The 21,730-nt window shown below is 31.8% G+C and overlaps 2 protein-coding genes across 2 annotated transcripts; one reads left to right on the top strand and one right to left on the bottom strand.

Moving 5' to 3' along the window:
• The first annotated feature begins 1,944 nt into the window (after window positions 1-1,944).
• LOC122587265 (GDSL esterase/lipase At5g18430-like) lies at window positions 1,945-5,316 on the top strand. Its single transcript, XM_043759384.1, has 5 exons — window positions 1,945-2,218; window positions 3,136-3,263; window positions 3,507-3,749; window positions 3,857-4,109; window positions 5,004-5,316. The coding sequence occupies exons 1-5, from the start codon at window positions 1,945-1,947 to the stop codon at window positions 5,234-5,236; spliced, it is 1,131 nt and encodes a 376-aa protein (XP_043615319.1). The 3' UTR covers window positions 5,237-5,316.
• Window positions 5,317-13,712: 8,396 nt separating this feature from the next.
• Window positions 13,713-17,557, bottom strand: LOC122585265 (GDSL esterase/lipase At5g33370-like). Its single transcript, XM_043757383.1, has 5 exons — window positions 17,319-17,557; window positions 17,053-17,180; window positions 14,831-15,073; window positions 14,177-14,429; window positions 13,713-13,980 (listed from the first exon to the last, which is right to left on the bottom strand). The coding sequence occupies exons 1-5, from the start codon at window positions 17,551-17,553 to the stop codon at window positions 13,748-13,750; spliced, it is 1,092 nt and encodes a 363-aa protein (XP_043613318.1). The 5' UTR covers window positions 17,554-17,557; the 3' UTR covers window positions 13,713-13,747.
• Window positions 17,558-21,730: the final 4,173 nt, after the last annotated feature.

Below are 21,730 nucleotides of genomic sequence, written 5' to 3'. Positions count from 1 at the left end.
AAAATTATCATGTGCTATTAGCACTTGTACATTACATGCTTAAAAGGCTTGTAAATCCTTATAAGTGTTTAGTATATAGGTAATGTGACATATTTATTTGTCATATAGATAGGCAGTAAGGCAGATAGCAATTATAGCACAAGCTGACAAGCTACAAGGTATTGGTTTCAACTTTTAATTCTACGCAACGCAGAGCCCAAAATACGTGCTCGGGCATACGGCTATGTTTTGGGTACAAGGCCCATGGGTTTTTGGCTTAACATGTGACATGTGAGATCCAATATCGAGCTAAATGACTAAATCTACCAAAGTTTTGAAACTTGGATGATTAAATCATGAAAAGATTATACCCTAAATCCCTAATAGAATAATTATAATAACAGTTTTGTTAATGAAAATTCTATAGATTGTCATTAGTGTGTATAAAAATGTATATATATTTTTTTAATGCGATTCAAACAATAAACTTTTTATATGAAAGTTACAATTTTCTTTTTATGCATGTTATTAACTTAATACAGTAATTAAAAAAATTCTTAATTTAAAATAAACTAAAAAACCTTGGGCCCTGACTTGTTACTTCTTAGTATGTGTAATTACCTATTTTTATTGCTAGTGGGTTCTATTTCCATGTCGACACAATAATACAATATAAGTATATGTGAACTTGTGTAGTTGCATTCCTATAAAAAGATTAATGTAACACCCCAAGACAGAAAAAAAAAAAGAAAAGAAAAAAAAAAAGATGAAGAAGCTAGAGAGAATTTGCCTTATTTTTTAGTTTTTACACTATGAAACTAATTTGATTTGCTATCAAAAAATGTATGCCATTTATGAAAAAGCTTACTCTTGTCACATTGTGCGGCATCTATGTTACTATGCTAGTAATATTAATATATGTTTTGACTTTTTAAACATTATACTCTTTCAACCCATGAAAGTAAAACTATTCATATGATGTTGGTGACGAACGATGAAAATTTTAAACCTTGCAACCACTAGCAATTAAAGTTCTTGCTAATAAAAGAATAGCATTAATGTTCTGTGATGAAATTTTTTTAAAATTTTCTTCAACCACCAAAAGTCATATATTTTTTCAACCATAAGGTCGAAAACAAGTTTGGAGGAAGTATTGACTTTTTACCGTCAAACATAAATTGGAATTTGAAGTGATAAAAGCAAAATAAGATAAATATATGTATGAAATAGAGTATGTGTTTCATATAATCTTGATACCGAAACAAAAAGTCTTCTATCAACATCTTTAGTTTCAATTAATAATGTGCATTCTTCTTTTTAAACGTTGCTAAATAAAGCCCTAAGAACTATAGTAACGATGTATTAAATAGTTATATACGTAATTACTTACCATAAAAAGTATAATATTTTTATGCACATTATATACAACCATTAGGGCTGCATTTTAATTTTTTTTTTAACGACCACTAAATACTAAAATTCATTGTTATATTCGGAGTGAACCAATTACGGAAGATTATAGCTAGCGGATCTAATATAGCCATTCAAAGAACAGATGTAGTTGTACCAATTTCAGAAAAACTCTACGAAGACGTATCGAAGATTTAAGCCTTCATCTTATGAGTAAAACCCGGATATGTTCACCATGGATCATTGGCGATCAACAAAGTATCGTTAAATTAATTTTTGTTCAATAAGCAAAAGGAAAATGATAAATCATCTTAAAGACTGGTAAAAATCCTCATAAAATTATAAGATGGTGACATATGAAATCCACTAATTTTCTTTATTAATTTGGAAAGAGTAACTATCAGAGTTACATACATGTCAAAAGTCAACTCGATCAAAAGTATATTAAGTAAACACGTTTTCAATCTTATATAAATAGCCCTTCATACATTTTGTTTTCCACCACTCTTCTTATAGCTATCAACGTATACATAACAAGTATATCCTTAAACCCCAATGTCTCACCTAATACTAGTAGCTTGCTTTCTTTTATTCATTTTATCTCATGATCACCTCGTGTTTGGGGTCGACACTATCCCCGCTAACAGTCCTGTATCTAAGAATGAACCTCGAGCATTTTTTGTGTTCGGCGACTCATTGGTAGACAATGGAAACAACAATTTTTTGATGACAACTGCGCGTGCTGATTTACCTCCGTACGGGATTGATTATCCAACGCATCGTCCTAGTGGTCGTTTTTGTAATGGCAAAAATATCCCGGATCTCATAGGTCGAATATTCATCCATCGCAACATTTTTTTTTCCTAGCTAATTTAGGACCTAAATTTTAGGTGATATAAACAATACTAATTCGGCCAAAGATTAATATAAAGTATTAGTCTTACTGATGATTTTGAAGTTACAAACTAGATTCAAAATTGATCATTCATGGCACAGGTTTCGTGTATTTAATTTCATAAGTAGATAGTGTAATACGGATTATGATTTTTATTCTATCACATTCTTTCACTTTAATACTTCGTGCACTACAGGAAACAGTATAAACATAACAATAAATATACGATATAAATTCACTTGAATGAAGGGGAAATTCTAAAAATAGGTAAAACTTTTACATAAATTTTCTTTTTTAAAAAAAAAAAACATAATAAAATATTTGGATTGGTTTTTCGAATAACTTGAGAGTTGAGATCTTAGATGTTTTAGATGTAAATTTGGATCTCAATGCTCAAAGAGTGTAGATGAGTTTTTTTCAAAATGAGTTTTCTCTAAAATTTAAAAAAAAAAAAAAAAATACAATAAAATAAAAAACCATGGTTACATATGTATATAATTAGTAACTTATATATTTTCTTTATTAAGCACTAGATTTGGTTGCTCAATTAGTAACTTTTGAATTATTTGTTTTTATTAAATATATTTCTTTTTTCATCCTTCCCTCCCTTTCTTATCATATTACTAACATGTTTTTTAGTTATTCTAAAATTGAAAATAAATATAACATTTTCTAATTCGAACATATTTATAAAATTTTCATTTGTTATTCAAAATAGAAAACCATTTTCATTTTTAAAAAAATTAAAAATGAAAAAGTAAAAAATATAACCAAACACACTCTTAAATTTTATTGTTCAAAACACTATTGTACGTAATTATTGTTTTTTAACGCCAATTAAAATTCTTCAGCGGAGGAAATCGGGGTGGAGCCACTATTACCGTACTTGGATCGACAACTAGATGGTAAAAAGCTTCTAAATGGTGCCAACTTTGCTTCTGCGGGTATCGGCATTCTTAATGATACTGGATTTCAATTTGTAAGCTTTCTTTCTTTATTTTTTAGCTTTTAATTCTATCAATGTGTGATTTTATTTTTTTTACTCTTATTTCTAATTTATAAAACGTACATTAAAAATATTTGCGATTTCGATCAAAATAATTTTTCTCCTAGCATTAGTTTGGCACTAATGTAAACAATATACTATAAACTAGTGAAAAGTGTCTTACAATTTTGTGTGATAATATGAGTGCATCGTTTTGAATAGTTCATATGTGATTAGGTCAACGTCATTCGGATGCCATACCAACTAGCATTCTTTGAACAATACCAAAAACGAGTGGCTAATTTAATAGGACCCGAGAAGACAAAAAAACTCGTTAACGAGGCCCTGGTTTTGATCACTTGTGGAGGCAACGATTTTGTGAACAACTATTATTTGGTGCGAAGGTCTTTACGATCCTTTCAATATCAACTCCCCGACTATGTTAAATTACTTGTCACCGAGTACGAAAAGATTCTAAAGGTATAGTATAACCCCTTCTATCATTGTCTTCTGATTAATTAATTGATAAAATAATAAAACAAAACAATAAAATTTAAGAAATATATATACATATAATTTTTATGCAGAGGCTTTATGATCTGGGAGCTCGTAAAGTACTAGTGACCGCTACTGGGCCACTAGGTTGTGCACCGTCCGTAATGGCATTGCGTAGTCAGAAAGGGGAATGTGCGGTTGAGCTACAGGAGGCTGCGAGCTTGTTTAACCCTCAAGTTGTGTCGATGATTGGTCTTTTGAACAAGAAGTTGGGGAGTGATGTCTTTATTTCCGTAGAAGCACATCATTTATACCATGATTTCATCAAAAATCCTAAAGCCTTTGGTAATTTCTTATACATGCTTAAATTAGTCTCTATTTCTTCTTGAAACATTGAAACGATTACAATTTTAAATTTTAAATATAAAATATAATACAATTAATATCATAATATCATGTTTATAGAATAGTGATTGAAATTATATCACCACTAACTGATGAAATGGTAAATATTGTTCCTTGTCATTAAGTTCATCAAGGTTCGATTCCTACTTCACCAATGGTTAATGCTACCGTACAATGAAGGCTGACATTGACCAATGGTCAACCGGTATAGTTCGAGCAAAACCGAGTTTTACTGTAATAAGTCTTCGGGTGGTAGGTCTTCTCATGAGGGTTTGGGTTGTCCAACTTAACTAGTACAGATGAGTATGGGTATGGGTATGGTCCTTTTGCTAGAAGCCAGTCAATATCTGTTGTCCACTAAAATAAAATGATATTCTATTAGGAAAATGATTGATTCTTTTAAAAAATTTCCTAACAATAAGATTGTGTTATTTGAAGAAATCAAAAGATGAAATTATGAGAGAAAATTAGTGAAATACATTTATCAAATAATCATGATATTCAAAGGTTTATTAAAAAGATTTTTAAGTACATCGCTTCCCATTATCTTCTAATGAATATTAATTGGCCAAAAAAACTCTTTTAATTTGGGGTTAAGTCTTTCTTATTGTAATGGGCAAAATAGTTTAACTCTTTGGGTTTGGGCCTAGGTCTTTGTTACTGAATAAGGGATAATATCTGATGGGCTAAGTCTTTGCTATTGAATATTGAGTAATGTTAGCAATAATATTTCATCATACATGGAGACATGGAGTTATTTTTCTATATTTATCCATTTGATTTTGCTGGTTATGTCATTCACATTCCAATATCTATATATGAATACATTTGCAGGGTTTGAGGTGGGTGGTAAAGCTTGTTGCGGACAAGGACTATATAACGGGCTTGGGCTTTGTACAATGTTATCAAATTTGTGCCCGAATAGGGATAACTACGTGTACTGGGATGGCTACCATCCGACTGAGAGGGCGAACCGGCTCATCGTGCAAGAAATATTCAATGGCACCAAGTATATGAAGCCCATGAACCTAAGTACCATCATGGCTATAGATTTCATGAAAGCATAGTCAATACATTATTTATGTTAAATTATGGAATGCAGTGACTCGTACTAGTATGGTTTATAAGTTCTTATTTGCCTTGTAAATCGAAACAAACAAGTATATCATATATGTAGCAATATTCATGAAATCTAGCTAGAAAGTCCATATGTCACATATTCTTTACGCCGAATTTTTAATTTCTAACTTATATTTCTAAACCATCAATCCTAACTTTATTTATACGAATACTATATTATAAAGCAAATATGGTTTTAAGTTTCAACTTTCAACTTTCAAAAATATACACATGTTAATGCATAATATACAATACATCTAATCCACATTACATCAATAACCTACACTACTCACCACTATCGCCACCGACATCAGCACCAATTACCGCCATCACCACCACCACCCGTCACCGCCACTACCGCCGCCGCTATTATGAAACGACTCAACTCATTTTAGACCCAAAAGTATGAAAATGAAAAGAAAAGAAAACAGTTTAGTTAAATTATACTTAAAAAAATATTAAACATTTTCGCCAAAAACCAAATTACTCCAAATCCAGAAATGACAAATTAGATATTCTTTAAATGATGTAATAAGACTAGTAAACAAGTTTTGGGACTCGGAGAAACCAAACAATGACTCGAGAAAAAGGTGTGTCGAAGACAGCGAACGGCGGATGCTAAGGCGGATGTCCGCCCTAAACTGCGAAAGCTAGAGTTTTAACCTGCGGATGCTTTGGCAGAAGCTGTGCAAGCATCCGTATTTTTCTGCGCACAAAAGTTTCACCAAATCTTAAACATTTAACCTCAAACACTGGAACCAAAACACCAAAGTTTGAAAGAAAACACATATCTCAAAATAAGGAGACTTTCTTTTCATCAAACATTTTAATTTACAAACCAATGACCAAACGGGTCAATTCCTAGCGTTTGCCCAAAATTACCAAAACTATCTTAAATCTCCATATCAAGTTATAGATCCTTATAATTTCATGACTCAAAGATTCCAACTTGACAATACAACAATTTATCCAAAATGACCAAAATCATATCAAGAGCCAAAAGTTACAAGGGGTCACTAAGGGTTCTATTACCAATACCATTTTACCGCAAAAGTCAACATTCAATTCAATTCATCAATAATCTTCAAAGCATTAAATGTTGTTTCCACTTCCGGGACAACCTATAAAAAGGGTAAACAACTGAAAAGTAAGCAAAGCTTAGTGAATACTATTGCATACGCTTATACACACGAAGGAGGGCAAAACACACAAAGGACTATCACATGTAGCCAATGGCATCGTCATACCATCACTTGCATACTCACCTTTGCGCTAACAACATATACATGGATCCATATACGCTAAACAATAATCTCAAGAGGTTCTTAGGCCTCAAAGGTTCTTAGGCTTTATTTCAATAGAACAAGAGGTTCTTAGGCCTCATCTCAATTCAACTATGGGGTTCTTAGGCCCCGGCCTCAAATTAGGCCCTAACGCCAAATCGATTACCACACACGGAATCCACCATCATATGGTAATCAACCCAACGTCCATATAACCGTATGCAGGAGTACTCACCTCCTTCACGACAACCAAATCCATGATGACCATCTAACAATCATATTGTTTTCCACCTAGCAATAATTCACAATTTACATATATAAGGTCATCAAACTCAATTAGCTCATACACACATAGTTGTTAAACTCGTACGAGTCACGAGTCGACTCGAACGAGTCGAGTCAAAATGAAGTAAAAACGAGGCGACTCGGTGGATGACTCGTATTTGCTCCAGACTCGTAACATGACTCGTTTTTTGTGGTGCGAGTCAGTCCTAGTTGTGTTCCGAGTCACGAGTCGAGTTACGAGTCACAAAATAATTTATTATTTTTTGAAATTTTTTATTTTTATAAACTTATTTTTAACTTAATATATAAATATAATACTATTTTTCTACAATAAAATATAGATTATCAAATATCCTGACTTTTACGATCCAAGTCACGTCAAAAATTAGGATTTCGAGTCGAGTCGAAAACAACGAATCGACAACTATGGATACACAAGGCTAACAAGTCATACATTACAATCTTTTCTAGCATCTCAATGCCCAACCCTATTTTTACATAATTCACATTCTCTAAAGTTGCTTCTTTCAAAATCTCATTTTACTTCACAACACCATGGCCATAACTCATTTTAATACAAAAATCACCATTTCATTATCTCATCAATATGACCATACACATTTTACTCAAAAATCATTATTTCCATCTTCTCATAATCACTTCTATATAGTCATATTACATTATTACTCAAAATTTTCATTTTCTTACTTTGGCCATAAAATCACTAAAAACACTTTTATCAAAATATTCATGCAACCACATATCAATATGCTCCATTAAAAGCAAGAATTTAGAAAAGCATTACAACATAACCATCTCATTTAAAAATCCCTAATTTAACAATTTTCATGAACCCTAGCTTAATTTTAAGTAAATAACTCATTTTAAGAAAAACCCCCCGATTCTTATCAATTCAAAAACCCTAAATTGAAATTAATCTAAATGACCCATTTCATCAAAACCACAAATTAATTACTTCTAAGAACCCTAATTTAATTATAATAGAATAAAAGTTATACCTTTGAACAATAACAACTAGAATGTAAGAATTACAAATCTCCTTCTTCCCCTTTCTTGTAATTTTCAACATATACACACTTATGCATGACACCGTCTCCCAATTTTAACTTGATAGAATCCTTGGATGTTATTATTATGATATTCATTCAATATTAAACCCCAAATTTAATTGATAAAAAGATATGTAGAAAGATTATTATTATTATTATTATTATTATTATTATTATTATTATTATTATTATTATTATTATTATTATTATTATTATTATTATTATTATTATGAATTTCTTTAAGTTAGGTGGAGAAGAATGATATCAATTGTTAAAGGAAGAATTTAGAAGATAATGATTTGAAAGAAAAAGAAGAAGAAGGTTGGCGAAGTGAAATATGATTTCACAAAGGAGTAAAATGGCTGGCATGTTCTCCTTATGCCACGCCTCCCTAATTTTTAAGTAGGTACTTTATCCGCTATCCGCTAAAGTTCCAACTAAATTAATCCCGTATCTAAAAAGAAAATACTATAAAACTATTTTAATGTTAAAACTATAATAAAGTTTAATTTTAATTGCCTTCAAAAAAATTTAGGATGTTACATATTACCTCGCCACCATCGCCGCCATCTTCACCACCACACGCCACGCCCGCAACGTACGGGTACCTTCCTTCCATTTGACTAAAAGAGGGTAATTTTTCAGTTTACACTATCAACCGCATGTAAACTGATCGAAAGTATTAATTTTCATCACCCAATTTACTTTCTTAATTTATTTATCATAATCTTAATCTATTAATCTATCTCTATCTATATAACTTAAAGATCGTAACTTTTCACTTATTATTATTGGTCTACTAACCACTGGATAAAACCCTAGTGGCCAGAGGTATATTCTAAATCCACTATGTGGACCCCGGGGGTGAGTTTACCCAAGGTATCAGGTTTGAGTCTTGGGGTTCTTATCTCAAAGGAATTTTTCATAAAAAGGGGGTTGGAGGTCCAGAAAATCCCTGGTAGATAATTTCCAGCCAGTCGTTGGCGGAATAAAGAGTCGGCGCGGTTCCAGAAATCCGATCCGAATAAAAAAAATAAAAGGCAGTTTCATTATGGTAGTTAGACGATGCAAGGTATGCTTCAGAAGGCCTAGTTCAATCTTAAAATTACCTCTAACACGTTTGAATTGAAACTCACTTTAAAAAAAAAATTTATTATTCGTCTATTCTCTATAGCTTTTAAGTCGATTTATAATCTCTCCGCACCCTTAAACATAAAATGGTCTCCCATTTATACTATTTGTCATGTGCAGTCCATATGCCTTTTACTTACTATTTTGTTATTAATTTATGTACTGCAATTTTGAAGCCCATGTATCCATCATTAGGGGTGATCATGGGCTGAACCCGGCCCAACCCGAACTCAACCCGGCCCATATCGTGCCCCGAGAATTGCAAAATATGTGGACCGAGGACCGGCCCATGTTTCATTGGGTTGGTCCGGGCCGGGTTATCGTGCGGGTTGGGTTTTATAACGGGCTATCCCGAGCCCGTACAATTAGTGCATAAACACACTTCAACCTCATGAACAAGTCATGTCATGTATTGGAGATGCTCAGGGTTCTGTAATACAGTAATAGTTGTAACTTGCTACAACATATCAAATACCCTCATTGGTGGTATCTTCCTATATCCATTTAAATTCAATCTGATGCCATTTTCTAAAACAACCGCTCGATATAGTTTGAACTATTAATTTTCAGAACCTCTTTTTTAAACTTGAGTTATCGACAAAGCAAGCAAACAGTTTACAGTAGTAACTAGCCACGTTATGTTTTAAAGTACAATATACGAGTAATATTTAAAAATCAAGATGCAATAACAAGCTTACGCATCATTATATATACATAGACTGATAGACGGTAGATGTGGTCCTTAAACTAACGAGCTTAAATACAATACAATATTCAAGAATCAAGAATCAAATAAGTATATATGTTATTAAGAAAGAGTCCTAATGAATCTCTAATTATTAAGAAGTTCGGGTTCAACGGGTTTTTGGGTTTTCCACGGGTTAGCCCGGCCCGACCCGTGGACCGCATTTTCATGAAAATTAAGCCCGTGGACCGGACCGCATTATACCGGGTTACGTCGGTTTCAGTTTTTCCCTGGGCCGGTTCAACGGGTTTTACGGGTCGGCCCGCATTTTGATCACCCCTATCCACCATCAAAGTTTAATTTTCATTAACCAATACGAGGTTTCTTTTGTAAACCAACAAACCATATGCTAGTAGATTAAAATCAAGTAAATGCATAGCTCGGGTGACATATATTTATGGCAACACAGTCTTCAATCTTTTATCATTATCTAAGCTTCTTTAGACATATCTCGGATCGAAAGTCATGAGTTTGTTGTTTTTGAGTCCGGGTCAGTTTAAGTGATGGTAACTTTTGACTTATTATTATTTGTCACTTATATGTAGCTTCCAACTCGGCTTAAACTCTATGCACACCCCTTTTGTTTAAATACAGAATGGTCCCAACGCTATAGGTTTATGAGAAGAGGGTGTGCCCCGAAAACCCCCTATCTTAACTGGCATTTTATAGTGCGTGTTCATTTGGTGTTTATGTCAACAATGAATTTCTTTTTTAACAATCTACACATGCTTGGTTGTTTGAGTAACTCGATCATGTTGCTGAAAACACAAACAAATTTTTTTACATGTTTGAGTAACTATGCTGGCATCGTTATAAAACTTGATATATATACTCTATTTTTAATGTACAGTATAATGAATATGTTTAATTGTTATATTTTATATTTCAATTTCAACAATTGGGTTAAATCCTAGTGGTCAGGGGTGTTTCACTAAACCTGCTATGCGGGGCCCCGGGGGAGTTTACTCCAAGGTCTCGAGTTCGAGCCTTGGTAGGTTCTCCTCAACGGTATTTTCCAATAAAGGAGGTGGTATGGTGAAAAAGGCTATTTAAGATCCACTTAGTGCGGGACCCTTTCGTTGTACGATTAGCACACATCATACGCGTCTGACGTAAAATTCACTTTTCAAAATATATATATCTATCTAATAAAACAGTAGGAATCTTAGCTTTTTAAAACTATCTATATTAATTCAAAATATCTTTAGACTTTGCCACGTAAGATTTTTCTTACGTGTCACCTTCATATTTTTTCAACAATATATATTTATTAAATATATAATAAATAAAAATATAATATAGATATATCAAAAAAAATAAAAAAAAAATAGACAGATATTATCGTATCTTACAAATCTAGACAATATATATTCAAATATATTTATTGATATAACCTAAACCTAAATGTATAAATTCTTAGGCCTTTTTCTATTCGAAACCAAGGCAAAGAAACCAAATAAATTGGTTTGTTATTCCAACCGCAAAAGCAAAGTCAAGAGGATTGTCGTGATGATAAGTTTCTTTCATTTATGAATTCAAAATAATATTTTTTTAATGATATGATTTTTTTTATATTTTATATAATTAATCTTAAATGTTATGATTTTTTTTTTATATAAATCATAGTTATAATGTGTTTTTAGAGGTAATCTTGGGTTTTAAAGATTTTTATAACATGATTTGTTTTCTATAGAGTAGATAGTTTTGTTCTATCATTCATTTTTACGTTTATTTTGAACTATCTATTATTATAATTCCCCACATATTACAACATATGATTTTATCATATGTTTAATTTCTATATTTATTTTGACAATATATTTGAAAAAATTCTAAAATTTGATAAGATATTCAAACCTATTTACTAATTATAATTGCATATCTTGAGTTTTATATAATTCATAAAAATTTAGTAAATTAATTCAAGAATGAATGGATTTTTCATAATAATTATATTACATAAACATCAAAGAACTCATGAAATAAAGAATAAATATATCATTTTTCTTTTTAACATATTTAGTTGAACATTAGTTTTTCCGTATCATAAACATAAACAACTAATAAATTTTATTTCTAATTTTGTCTTCATAAATATAAAAAAACACTTTAACTGAATTTTATTGATTATTAATATTAATATTGAAAAGCTTGACAAATCAATTAAACAGCCGCACATCGTGCGGATAAAAAACCTTATAATATATATATATATATATATATTTTTTCAACTTCAATAGGCTAAGTTGATCGAGTACATATTGCTTAAAAGAGGGTAATATATACACCATATTAGCTATATATATATGTTAAACAATCAGTGATAATTAAAACTTGAAACATCCAACCTCAAAATAATATTAAAAGAATCAATTTTGTGCTACAAAGACCCTTTCTAAAATCTAGTGATGAGCATCCAATAAAAAGTAAATCCAATTACAATCCTCTTAAAAAATTGCAGACTTATACTATCATTCAATTCATATCTTAACCCATGTGACCCAATAGCCCAAACTTAGTAGTCCAGCGATATGAGAAAATAAGATTTACCATAGCAAGTTAGCAAATCATAATTTACTTGAAAACAACGACACCAAACAAAACTAGATCTCTATAATTATGCAAAACAACAAACCCACACAAACACTATATTTTACATTTATTTTTAATTGGTGAATTTCTGCAACACTAAATTGAGCCTCTTCGCCTCATGAAGAGACTTTTTTTTATCCCAATGAATTGAATAAAGAGATAAACTCAAACACTCTTAAATTTATAACTGTTAGTGGCAAAATTAATAAATAAATAAATATAAGTACAGCCATTAGAGGTCAACAGCCCTACAAAAATAATATTCTCGTAATAATGTAATGACAAATTAAATTGAAACCATTTGTGTACTCTTGCACAAGCACAACGATAATCGACAACTAACCCCTTTAACAATGAAACTTAATACCGTAATCATACTAACATAGAGGAATATGGTCAACAACTTTTAATCCCCTATATGAAAAATAATTAGAGAGAACCACAGTCGCCATTGGTTGCATTGTGAAACGCTACGATGATAACATGGTTTGTCGTAAGTTATCTAATGCTCAGAACAAAATAGCTAGAAATTACCCTTTCACCAAAATTGTGTAGGCCAACAACCTAAGGGCTAAAGTTATTTTTGGCTATTGGTATCACATCAGCAATATACTACTCGTCATTTTGAACCAATTTTATCATTCATTCTCCGAAATCTCAATTTATTTACAACTCACAACAAACACAATTAAATAATATTAAAAACCAGTCGTTGAGATTTACAAAGTAGTAGCCACGGCACCGATGCAATACACCGACCAATATGCTGACTTCTTTAACGAAATACACCAAAAGCTCATCGTATTAGAGTGAATATTTCAGGATTAAGCCGAGAGTAAAGTTTTTGTAAGAGCAAAATGAACTTATGGTTTGATATTTTAGCTCAAAATCTATATAAGACCTTCATAACATTATGATATTTCTAGAGAATATATCTCTTCTCAAAATGGAGGTGACAGATAATATGTCAAACACGCTTGATGAATCTAGTCAATTTTCTTTGTTCTTACCAATGTTCGCTCGCCCATATAGTATACTCATGTTGGAGCGTTTTGACCTTTCCAATTTTATTTTAGAAGTATAGAATACGCCTACTCAAACCAAGGTAGTCGGTTTTCTTAACCAGGTCTGCTACATCCAACGCTAAGAAGGCTTCGAAGGGAAAATCCCACAGCCCTCCTCGATTTGGGTTGATGAAAATTGAAATCTTTAGATGAATTCAATCTAAATGCATAGTCGTTTAGCTGAGTACTTTTTATGTAATTTACTAGCTAGACATGTTGAATACTATATTAGAATTTTTTAAAATTCTCAGGGTTCCTAGAAATACATATGATATTTCAAATCAACAAATTACATGTTGGAGTCCATGTACATTATGGTACTTAAGTTCATGGGTTTCATGTAGTCTTCTGTGCCACTTATCATCTGTTTCACGATAAATCTGCAGGCTCTTTCCGTTGGATGGAAGGCGTCCCAAAAGACGTATTTTTCTCTGTTGTCGCACAACGATGACCATGGTGTACATAAACCCAACCCGTTGTATGGTCCTTGTCCACAACACGCCTCATTTGAGTTTTCAAAGCCTGCACAACAATTTTTAGTTAGACTTTCTGAAAATCAGCAATAACTGAAAGAATAACAACACAAAATAATGGAATTTTCAACTTTGCCCATTTTTTGAAGAAAAAAAATTCATGGATTTTTCAATTTTGTCCTTTCTTGGATTATTTTCTGGTACCGCCCTGCATCAAAGTTAGCTTAGATGGAAATGGTTCTTACCGAAGGCTTGAGGATCCGTGATGATATCTTTATGCATAAGTCTAGTATTGGCTGCAACGAAAACATGAGAACCGAGTTCACCATTAATCTCTTCAACCATTTGGGCTAGTTGCGGTATAAACAACTCAGCTGCAGCTTGAAGTTCAGCCGCACATTCACCATTTGAACTGCGTAGCGCTATCTCTGCAGGTGCACAACCCAGTGGTCCAGGACTCATCAATATGGCCCTTCTAACTCCCAATCCATATAAAGTCTGCAGCATCAATAGCATTTTTAATTAACTCACCAAAAAAGTTGACAAACTCACAATATAGAGTAAGTAAAACTAAAGTAACCCAATGCCGTCTTCTAAGGATTTAAATCTCAATACCTCGTCGGTATATGGGGGAGGTTGAGATGTAGACAATTTTACCCCTATCACGACGGTGTAGTGAGACTGCTTCCAGGTTCTATCTAAATATTAGAAAAAAGACCTACAGCCTTGCAAGACATGAGGATAGAACCCTTGACAGAAGTCAAGGGTGTTAACCACTTATTCAACCTTGCTAGTTTGACAAATTCACAATATATGATGTACATTTTATGTTGTACCCATTATTTTTGTTAAATCACAACTCAATGTAATTCATGAAGAAATTAAAGAGTAGTTATTACCATCAAAATCTTGCGATACTCGGAAATGAGGTAGTCGACATAATCGGGAAGAGAAAACTCGACAGACCTAGCAGAAGGCCTGAGCAAGAAATAGTTGTTGACGAAATCATTGCCACCCAATGAAACAAGTACTAGAGCTTTGTTAACGAGCTCTTTGGCTTGATTTTCACCTACTAAAGAACTTAGTCTCCCTTGGTACTCCATGAAGTTTTCTATTTGCATAGACATTCGAAGTACGTTTGCCTGTGCCAATATATAGTCAACATGTGCCATCAATGATTATGTTGTCCAGCTTATTATTATTATTTTCTAACAGCAATTGTGAAATATTATTACTAAACCAACACTAGCAAGTAGCTAGCTAGCAAGATCATGTTGTCTTATTATTTTACATTTTATATAAGTCGGATGATATCTAAAACTATATTTTGTTTTCAATATATATGAATCGATCGAATAACATCAAATAATTTAGTTAGTATTACAAATATAGTACTCGATCAGTTTGTTTTTAATTTATACTCCAACGTAATACTTTATATTGTGCCAATATATTTATTCAATACTCAAATTTGAATATAAATGCCTGGCTAAAATAAAATTTTCATACTACCCACCGGCTACCGCAAGTTTAAATTGATATTGGAGAAAACAAAAAGAACACTCAATTAGATGATAAAGGATAATACAGATATTTCGGTAAAAAGGAAGTTGTATGAGTTATAACTTTTCTAAGTAAATATCTATTTTTATTACTGGACTTATGCCCGTGTAATGTAGAGACAATAGTGAGAACGACGATGGGGTGACGATGGTGGTGATTATAAAAGTAATTGATGTTAAAGGTGATGGTGTAGTTATTTTAAGTGTTGAGAAATTTATATTGTAAATTAATTATTTCATTAATGGTATTACAGGTATATTAGATGAAGATGTTTAAATTAGTGAATAATGGAGACGGATATTTTTTGTTTTTTAAAGGCTGAAAGTTTAAGTGGAAAAAAAGGTGATTTGTTTTATTAGGTAGTATAGATGAGTAATTAATTATTTTAGGACAAATAAGTAATATATCTTATAGGAATAATCGCATCCATATTTCTTAACTCGGTGTTGTACTTGGTTTAAATAATTTTCTCTAAATTACGAATTGAAATTGTAATAAACTATTAGCAAAAAGATAATTTTAGAATTGCCTACTAGCTAGCTAATTTTATATGAACTTGAGATGTAATACAGCAACAATAAGACTCAATCTTTAAGCAGAGTATAGAATAGTTAAACTGTAGAAGCAAGGTATATAGTAAAAATAAGTTGTAGACAGTCTTACTTTTTTCTAAAGGTGAGAAAATGATTTTATATAAACTTGACATGTAGTGTATTCTTTAATTTTCTTTTTTACCTTGTGTAATTTGTAGAGACTTGTGGGAACAAGTTTTAATTTTAAGATAATACATAGAGTATTACTTCATTTTCTTTACATTAAATGTTTAACAAGTAATTGATTGATATAAATAAAAATAACTAAATATAGTAAATGATTGTTTATCCTAATATTCAGAAAAGCCTTTTGTAACGTGCAATTAATAATTATTGCCTTTTTTTACTGTTTGTTGACTTTTAAAATTGACAAAATGTACATATGTAGCAAATAACTATTAAAAAAATCTTACATTTACAAATGTATACTATATTATAAAAAGAATAGCCCCATGTTGAAAGTTACAGGGGAGAAAATGTCTAAAATACCTTTAATGATATATTACACTATTAGTCCGTAATTTTTTAAAATATCTCAATTAACTCTTTATATTAAAAACTTTTACATTAATTATCTATATCACTCGCCGCCTCTACCACCAATAGTCGCACCCACTAACACCGTCGCCGCCACGAATACCGTCGCATAGCGCGGATACCGTGCTAGTAATCTTTAAAAAAAATTGACACATGTGTACTCAATCAAATCAGATTTGTTTTTATCTCTACTTTGTCAATCCTTGTTGATTTACCATACGAAAATGTGTCATTTGTGTTTATGGACATTTTGTTTATAAGTTATATAAAGTACATTTTTAAAGGTTGTTGTTCATCTACATTAAAAATTTATATTTTTCATATCAAAAACTTACACTTGAATTTAGTGATAAAAAAATATAACTAACATAATTATTTGTAAATATATAACATTTTTTAATAAATAAATCGAAACAAATGTAACTTACAAACTGAAATCCCGTATCATTGAGTATTCCTATTCCGGCAGAAGCAAAGTTTGCACCATTAGGAAGTTTTTGAGGTGTCAATTCCGGACTCAAATAAGGTAATACGGGTTCGGTTCCCATATGCTCACCTATTCGTAACGCACAACGAATCAAACTACGATATGTATAAATCAATGTACATATAAACCGAAATTATATTAGGAAACTAAAACACGAATGTCCAAAACATAACATAATAAGAAGCAAAATGGATAATAACACTAAACTGATAATGTCGGGGATGTTAAGGCCATTGGAGAAACGTCCATTAGGACGATGTGAAGGCGTGTCGATGCCATATGGTGGGGCATCGGCACGTGCCATGGTAATCAAGAAGTTGTTATTGCCGTTGTCAACTAAAGAGTCTCCGAACACGAAAAATGGCCGAGGTTGATTTACTTTTAGATCGCCACGAACCCCCATTGCCAAAAGCGATACAAAATACAACAATAAGATACACATTTTTGTTTAAAAGATACCCAAACAATAAGATTCCTGAGGAAAATGAGAAAGTAATACGAAATCACCACTGTCGTTTAAAAAGAAATGAAAAACAAAATGAGAAAGTGAGAGAAAATTAAAGAAAAGTAATATGAAGTGTATCGTTACTTACTATATGGTGAAATTACACATGAATTGTCAAATTTTCTTATCTATATATAGACTCAAAAGACAAGGTTGATGTCAATTAGATGAAAATTTCTATCATTAATTAATGTAATATTAAGGTTTCAAAAGTCAGCTCCTTGCCAACCATGTCATAACTAATATTGAAAGCTTGATATAGTATCACCTTTACCATCATTTAATGCTGTAATTTTAAAACTAAATTCATAAATTTTTGTACAAGGAGAATTTTCGAATAGAAAGATACCTTTCATCGACATAGAATTGGACAATCCCATAGTAATATGAGCGGACAATTCCAAAGAAATGGTAAGATATGCATTAGAGTTCTCGCATTTATTCTTTCTGATTTAAGCTCTCATGTTTTGACGATAACATTTTACCGATCGTCAACAAATATTAGACTCTCAAAACCAGATCTCGTTGTCACGCAGGTCCCCACAACAACTTGGGGATTAAGAAGCGAAAAATTTAACGATTAGCAAATGGCAACAGTGGGGAAAAAAATCGTTTTAGCAAATTAATAACGATTAGCTCTTGGATTTGTTTATAAAATTAACCTGTCTTATCGATAAAAAAGAATCGGTTTAGCAAAATTTATAACAAAATTTACTTTGATATATCATTGGGTCATTACTATAATTAAAACTTATGAATGAATTTACATGAGCATCTTAATCTTAATTTTTACTACAACAATGAAGTCCTTAGACTATCATTGGGTCATTACTATAATTAAAACTTATTATACACTCTCTTTAAGAATTATTCTGGAATTCGGAACCACAAATTAACAAAAACATAAGCATCAAATCTTCATGTCGAGCGATAATGATTATTTGTACTTTTAAACTTTTAATGCACTCTTTTTAATTGTAGTTTCTCTTCAGCTTGCTTTTACTAAATTAGTGACTTAGTGTTGGTACAAACTTTTTATTTGTGGGTTTTTTTGGTAGAAGGTTGTATTACCCCGATGAGTATATATATATTAGATCAAAAAATATGGTTGAGTACCATATGGACTAAATAATGTACAAGCATATAGCACCGAACACATCCATAAGCAGAGGCGCAAATATCAGTTAACCGGTTTCGTTTATTTTTTTTAGTAACCGAAACCGGTTACTTTTTTAATAAAAATAACCGGTTTCGGTTAACCTATACCGGTTAATAACCGGTTTGTGTTTGGAAAAACCTTAACCGGTGTAATCGATTTCGGTTAATAATAACCGGTTAACCGATACCGGCTAACCTATTTCGGGTTTTTTTAACCGTTAATATAATCGGTTGATGTTATGATGACACGTTAATACAATAGGCTAGTGTCTTCTTATCTTGTGTAAATAATAAAATGACACGTTATGTATATCTTATGATAATGATAATATCTATATCTATCTATATTATATATACACACTCATATATATCCACATATACAAACGATTACAGAAGACACATATTTCACAGTTCACAAAAAAAAAAAGAAAAAAAGAAACCAGAGCCATTTGTTGCAGATGAAGCACGCCCATTTCTAAATAATAATTTCAGATGTAAATACTAATCGTAATTGAAGTTAGATTTGATTTTGATTATATTGATGGACGACGGATGAAGAAATGCAGCAACAGAGCATGTGAGTATTAGAACAGAGCATGTGGAATACAAAAGAGCATGTGGTATTTTGATAATAGTTGGTTATTATTATTAACTGACCTATAATAACCGATTATAGGTTAACCGATTAATAATCGGTTCTCATCATGGAATTGGTAATCGATCAAGAATCGTCGGTTTTTATTAATCTATGATCGGTTTGTACTCTCTCGGTTACTAACCGGTTAGGTTAACCGGTTTCTAGCCGGTTCGGTTAAGTTAACCGATTTTTTTGTGCATATCTATCCATAGGCGGATGACAAACCATTTCCAACTCGGATGACAAACCATTTCCAACTCTATCTAGATAATAAACCTAACTCGCCTAAATATTTAAAAACTTATGATTAATATTATTTGTGGTTTCGTGTATATTATTCTTAGAATTATATATAATTATTGTTGCCGGTGAGTGGTTTTTTTTAAGTTAATCTTGATCATCCAATGAAGTTGTTATTTAATCTGAACCGTATAAACTGCTCCTTTTAACATGGAATGTTGGTTAACTAGATAATATAAACGTGGGATTACTTAACACTAAATTGTTTATAACTAACTCCCCTGCAATTCTAAAAAAATAACTAACTCTCCTATTATGCGGTAAAAGCTTTAATAAATAGATCGAAGAAAGTCATTCCTCTCGTATGAAAACCATTTCCCTATATCTATACATCTTTTCAGTTTAAATTAGAAATCAAAATAATTCAAGAAAACTTTAGAGTGAAATGAAAAATATTTAGCTCTGATATTGATTGTGAAAAGTATATATAACCACTACCATTGTCATCTTTGCGACATCGTCTTCCCACCACCGCCCCACCACCACCACCATCATCATTATTTTCCTTATATCTTTACATACGAACCATAACCATCATCATCATCATCTAAGAGGAGGGATGACCCATGATCCAGATCCAAATTTTCCATCGGGTCACCAATTCGGTTTCGGGTGTTTGTAGGGTGTAGAGCTAGCTTTCCGGTGGGTAAACCGTAAAGGGTATGATGAAAACCGAAGTGGGCTATAGACACACAAGTTGTTCGGGTTGAGTTTGACCGATATCCGATCAGTAGAGGGTGTGGTGAAACCTAAAGTTGGTTGGCCTGTGATAATGGTGGTGCTACCACCTCGTCATGACTTCAATCCTGGTGTAGACAAGATCAAGAAGAGAATAGTGGGTTTGAGTGGGTCCCATTAATTTTTTCGTTTTTCTTGAGGAAGTGTTGGGTTAATTGGTTTGCCAAACAAATGTTATTTTATGTAATATAGTATTTTGTTTACATATGAATTGTGTCAAACTCATTCTCTTGTCGTTAGTCCAACTTTGATTACTTTTACATATATAATTCGCAAGTTCGCTTTTTTTAATATATGGAGCAAGTTAACAAGGGGCCTATGAAAACCTACATATACATGTAAAAATGTAAGTTAAATTGTGACTTGAGTCATAGGTAAAGATACGATCATATGAATAAAATTATGAACAAAATCAATAAAAAAAAGGCATTAGGTATAAAGGAAACCATCTTTGAAAAAAACAAAAAATGAAAGAGGATCGACCAAAAAAATAAAAAAGACCAAATTAAAAATAAAAATATAAGATACTGATATTCAAGTGGAACTCAAGCTACGCACGGGTATTCTTCTAGTTAATATTGGTGCAAACTTATGATTTCAGAAACAGTAATATAGACAATATTGATGGTGATAAGTTATTAACATCTGCATATAACAATGTTTGATGATATAAATATTAATTTTTAACGGGGTTCGCTAAATATAGGCCTTATAGCCCTAACGGCCTTACACGCAACATGTTCTAAATAAAACATAGAGCTAATTGCATTTTTGGTCCCTGTGGTTTGTATGTTTTGGTAGGTTCAGGACATTTTCAGGTTTCATTGCACTTTTGGTCCCTATTTCGGAAACATTTTGCAAATTTGGTACAAAATAACGGTGGTTGTTAAATGAAGCCGTTAAGTGCCGTTAAAATTAAAAATGGTGTTTAATTGTAAATTTCTAAAAATCTAAAGGGTATTTGTGTCAAAAGTGTTAATCAAAAAGTTTGTCATTTTGTCACAGTTTATTCCTTTTATTGTTTTTATATCCATTTCTTTTATTTAAAAAGAAAAGATTTTTTTTCCCTGCAAACTTCACTCTTCGATTCCATTTTCGCAATTTGTCAAACTGATCTGAAAAACATCAGATTTTGTTTGTGATCCGATTCCGGTCATATTCATGTTTTAAGTTTTCCAATTCATCGAGATTCGTTGAAAGTTACTTTCCAGACGAATTTTCTGGCAAAGTTTTTTGACTAAATAATAGGCTAGGGTTTGTACGGAATGCAAGCCTGAGCAT

The sequence above is a fragment of the Erigeron canadensis genome, chromosome 1, assembly GCF_010389155.1.
Source record: "Erigeron canadensis isolate Cc75 chromosome 1, C_canadensis_v1, whole genome shotgun sequence".
Classification (NCBI taxonomy): domain Eukaryota; kingdom Viridiplantae; phylum Streptophyta; class Magnoliopsida; order Asterales; family Asteraceae; genus Erigeron; species Erigeron canadensis.
The sequence above is the reverse complement of the archived record's forward strand: the minus strand, read 5'-3'. Positions and strand labels throughout refer to the sequence as shown.